We start from the raw sequence: 4,965 nt of genomic DNA, 5'->3' as shown, positions 1-4,965 counted from the left end.
ATAAACCCAAAACAAATATATTAGTTACCAAACAATGTATTTCTATTTTGGTATTTAGAAAAACAAAAAAGAAATTTTTTACAAACGCAACCTAAGTTGATATTATACAATGTCCACATGTTATATACTCGGAAGCTGCCTATGATTTAAATGGTGTCTTTAATGAGTTCAAGTGGTGTTTACGAAAGCCTCTTCTGCCCAGTATAGTATCCAATCCATTATCAATTTCTAAAACCAAAAACTATCTTTATATGCAAATCCATCTGAACTAACTCAAAATTTTGCAGGTGAAAAAACCTTTTACTGACCAAAACTTTGATATATATGTGTACTCGTGTAACCAATAGATTTAACTTACATTCATTCATCACCTCAAACTAACTCAGACAAACAAATGATTTTTTATGAAAGACAACCCATTTTCTATAATTATGTTTCAGGAGTTAATCTCTAGCCAAAAATACATCTTTCTAATAAATTTTTAGAGAACTATACTCTGTCAAATAAAAAACTAATTGAATAATCGAGATTGAATAATCGAGATTGAATAATCGAGATTGAATAATCGAGATTGAATAATCGAGATTGAATAATCGAGATTGAATAATCGAGGAGGATTGTACATCTACAAAGTAAACTCCTCTTCTTTGCCACTCTCCTATTCGCTGTCCTCGCTCCCATAGTTTTGACACAGTGACTGCAGTACACTGCCACTGCCTCCCTCTGGTTTTTTCTCCTCCGCTTTTGATTTTTTAACAATAATTCTTGTTGAAGATCCGGTAACAAGTCTAACTGGAGCCTCAGGATCTTTTCGCTTTCCTGCAAAAGGAAAAAAAAAACACATTTCAACAGTTCAAAACTAGTATTATTGTTTGGAAAGCAAAAAACATAGTCTAAGGCAGAAACAAAAACATAACAGTCACCTATGGTTTGCTTCTAAAAGCAGAAAGAAACATCTTGCAAAATTCAAGAATTAATGGAATAGGGTAAACATACAAATACCTCTAACAATTGGATCAAACAAAGTTTCATTATGAATTGGATTGGCACTCGAAGTGCTAGTTTGGCGATGAATTGGATCAGCATCATCGTCGTCGTCGTCATCGTCATTGTCAAGATCATCATCATCATCATCAATCCGTCGAACGTAATCCTTAGAATTCTGTATAATGTCATCAAAACAAGCCTTAAAAACTGATAAAGATAAATTGAATGCAAAAATTACAGAGAAAGAAAACTGAAGATGGACATAATATACTTACATGGAAAACAACAGATTTTATTAGTGCTTCATCCTCCTCCTCCAGTTTCTTCTCCTGCCATTACATGAAGCAGTACATTCAGAGTAAATTGAATATTAGGGTTTAATTTGAAAAATCCCCGACCGGAACATGACGGTATTGATACGTGTATATATATATATACTAAAGGGATAAAAACATGTATTAGTAACGTAGTTTTTCTATCATACCTTCAGCACAGCTGTACGTTGCAAGGCCTCAAGCATTGCATCTACACTGACAGTAGCATGTCTTGACTGGAAAACATGAAAACCGGAATTAGTATTAGAGAAAACATACAAAAAGAAGTTTTGCAAAACTAATTGATGTAAACCAAGTACCTTCATGGACTTCATCTCATCCAAAGCCGCCATGATATCCATCTCTCTTTTAGAGTCCAGTGTTCTATTCTCCAGAGATTTCATAGCATCCCCCATCTCTTCTGATTCCCTTTTCTGTTTCTCCTTATCTACTAGCTGATAAGAAAAAACAAAACTCATTAGAAAATCTAAGAGCAAAACTAAAAGAAAATCAAAACTTTGATACAGATATTATCAGTTCTAAGTTTCCAAGAAATCAACCTCATCCTCATCACGCCAAGGTTCGAAATTTCTCATGGCGCCAGACTCCACAACATAATCTGAATTTTGTGGGTCTGTTTTCATTGCAATCTCAGCCGAGCACCGAGTGCACTTAAAATAAAATCTAAATATTTGGATACCCAAATAAGTCTGCAAAAGAAAAAAACATAACAATTAATAAATGTACGCTAGTCCAGGCTCAAACACCTATACAAAAAATCAACAAAACAATAACCAACATATATAATTTAGGCCCAACAAAAACCCCACAATCGACATTCATTCACTTCAAAATTTCTATCAAAAACAATGGTAACCCTAAAAATCTACACACAAACAAATCAATATTGAAATTTAGGGGGAAAAGAACCTCGCCATCGACGTCTTCCTTGCGGGAATTAAATTTGGTACCCTTGTAAATATAATTCCCACAAGTATTGCAGCGGATACTCATGGGAAGCATCATGCGAACCTTAATCTGCTGGTTCTTAGGCCTCCGAATCCGAGGGAGTTTTGATGGATCGAAATCTGGTGGATAGTACTTATTCAATACCTTTCTTTCTCCCATTTTCTTCTTCTAGATTTCTCTCTCCCTCTGTTTCTTCTTCTTAGCTTTCAGATCTCCCTCTTCCCTCTTTCGGTATAGACCTTAAACTTTAATAAAATAGGTAATAAAAAATCCAAATATTTTTTCACCGCTTTCTTCTTCTCCTGTTAAAAAAAATGAAAATTATTACATTGTGTTAGAAAGATTAATAGCAGATAAATATGTATGTCATACTATGTATTAAGCTTCACATATGCAAAATGGGGATGCATGACTACAAAAATCTTCATTTCTCTTGTAAGTTGTAACTATTCAGCCTAAAAAATTTCATTGAAAAAACAGCATAAACATCAAAATATCATGTATTTTTATTCAAAAATAAATCTCAAATCCCTATTGTTAATTGAAAAATTTATACATAATCAAACAAAGGTAAAATCCATCATTCAAACATCAATCACCACACCACTGCTGATTTCTATCAGTTACAACCGGTCTTACTCAAGACCAATAAGAAAAACTAATACCAATATCCATCAACACCAGATCAAAGAAAAAAATGAAACCACACAAACAACTCACGATTCTCATAGTAAGAAAAAATAATTCGACCAACTCAAATTGAAATACATGAAAGAAAAAATGAAACAAAGCATAGGAAAAGAAGAAAAATTCTCAAAACACCCTATAACAATCAAAAACTCTCACGCCCTTTAACAAAAACAATACCATCAAGCACAAAAAATTGATACAGCATTTCTATTGACCATCCTAATTTAAAGCCTGCTTTTAAGCTGTTTTTTAAAAATAAAAGACTTCCATAATACTAAAAGTTTAACATAACTTAAGCTATTTTTTAGAAAAGGCATTTCGTCAAACATATTGTAAGCAATTTTAAAAGACTGTTAAAAAAAAACAGAGAGAATTCTGTTTTGTCTTTACTCATAACTTAAAATAACTAGATAAAAAATTAAATAGAAAAAAAGGAAACAAGAAGCTCAGAATTTTCACCTAAGGACGTGACAGAGAACGATCCCGCTTCTCAGAATTACGGGTTTTAACCAAACAAAAAACAAAAAGCAAAAAACATACATCTCAAATGATCCACGAAATGGAACCCAAAAAACTCATTCAAAAATTAACAAACAATAGAAGCATGGCCAAGACACAAGATCCATTCTTAGAGGAAAGAAAAATCAAACATACCACAATATACATAAGAAAATAACAAAACCCAGATTATAATATTTTATGGCATCACAGAAGATTGACCTTGAGCAATTTAACATTTTACTAAAACCAATTGAAGTCAACCACAACCGTCACATAAATACAAACACAGAGAATGCATACGTGTTCAATTATCAAAATACCCGGATAAGAAATCAAGCTAAATAGAAAACCAGTAACCCATTTTCTTTCCCTTTGTTGTATTTGACAAAAACTAAAAGGACATCACAATAAATCAAAGCTCTTGGATGATCAAAATTCCCCAAAAAACTAACACTATATTATAGAATAAAAGAATTATCCATAAAAAAACAAATGAACGCAACAAATTCTTTCATTTCAAGAAAATTCCATGTTGAAAGGATGGAGAGTACTAATAAGAAACAATCTATTAAAACCATTACCTATAATTGTTTCTCTTCAACACTAAATAAATAACTTTAAGACAATTAGAACAAGCTAAACAATTTTATATTTTACTTTGTCCCAATTCGATTAACGCCTAAACCTATTCTTAAACCAGACCTTCCATACTCGAACTGCACAAAAACTATTCAGGCCAGAGAGAGAACATGCAGAATAAAAAATACCCATTAAACCCATCCAATTGATAATTTTACAAACCCTTTTCCGATCAAATTGAAAATATCAAAGAAAATAGAAAAATAGGTACAAACTCAATGGACAAAGATCAATACTCAAATAAATAAGTGTATACATATCAACTAATTAACAAAGAAATCCCTTTAGCGAACTCGAAACGAAAAGCTTAATGGAAAGTGAAAATTGCGAACCTGTGAGGCGAAGGAGAGTAAAGCTACGAAGAAAGTTACAAGAGACTGTAGAAGTGTAGAAGGAAGGAGTAAAGAGAGGAGGGTATCGTGCACGGAGACCCTCTACAAAATATACATTCCATATAATAATTAATTAAACAAGGGAATTTTCTCATTTGTTAACTTTTGATTTTGCAAAAGTATAGTCATATGTTATATGTTATACTTTATTTTAAAAATATAAATATTTCATATCCTCAATGATAAAATTTTGTCGGATTAAATATATATTTTGTATTCTACAAAAAAAAAATATATATATATATATATTTTGTAACTTATATGATTTAGAGTAAATTAATTAAATTGGTAAAATTTTATTAATTAAATTTGAGTTTAGGGTACCAAATATGTATGATTTTAAAATGCAGGATACCAAATATGTATGATTTCAAAATACAAAGTACCAAATGAACATTATTTGTAAACACATGGTATCAAGATGATACATTGTAAGATGATACACAGTGTACCAAATGGTTACCTATCCATTA

The 4,965-nt window shown here is 31.5% G+C and overlaps 1 protein-coding gene across 1 annotated transcript; it reads right to left on the bottom strand.

Annotated features, from left to right (window-relative positions):
• Positions 1 to 344: 344 nt before the first annotated feature.
• LOC133781981 (uncharacterized) lies at positions 345 to 4,588 on the bottom strand. The gene is made up of 9 exons (XM_062221103.1): positions 4,433 to 4,588; positions 2,232 to 2,572; positions 1,862 to 2,011; positions 1,622 to 1,756; positions 1,472 to 1,537; positions 1,263 to 1,316; positions 1,003 to 1,162; positions 613 to 819; positions 345 to 528 (listed from the first exon to the last, which is right to left on the bottom strand). Exons 2-8 carry the CDS (start codon positions 2,427 to 2,429, stop codon positions 659 to 661), a joined length of 924 nt encoding a protein of 307 aa, XP_062077087.1. The 5' UTR covers positions 2,430 to 2,572; positions 4,433 to 4,588; the 3' UTR covers positions 345 to 528; positions 613 to 658.
• Positions 4,589 to 4,965: the final 377 nt, after the last annotated feature.

This window comes from Humulus lupulus, chromosome 6 (genome assembly GCF_963169125.1).
Source record: "Humulus lupulus chromosome 6, drHumLupu1.1, whole genome shotgun sequence".
NCBI lineage: Eukaryota > Viridiplantae > Streptophyta > Magnoliopsida > Rosales > Cannabaceae > Humulus > Humulus lupulus.
The sequence above is the reverse complement of the archived record's forward strand: the minus strand, read 5'-3'. Positions and strand labels throughout refer to the sequence as shown.

Bases quoted from the DNA above. Each gene is read 5' to 3' on its own strand.
- LOC133781981 (XM_062221103.1), bottom strand. From the start codon at position 2,429: ATGGGAGAAAGAAAGGTATTGAATAAGTACTATCCACCAGATTTCGAT. The intron at 2,012-2,231 runs GTTCTTTTCCCC...TTTCTTTTGCAG, and splicing joins AGGAAGACGTCGATGGCGAG to ACTTATTTGGGTATCCAAAT. The intron at 1,757-1,861 runs GTTGATTTCTTG...TTTTCTTATCAG, and splicing joins CTTGGCGTGATGAGGATGAG to CTAGTAGATAAGGAGAAACA.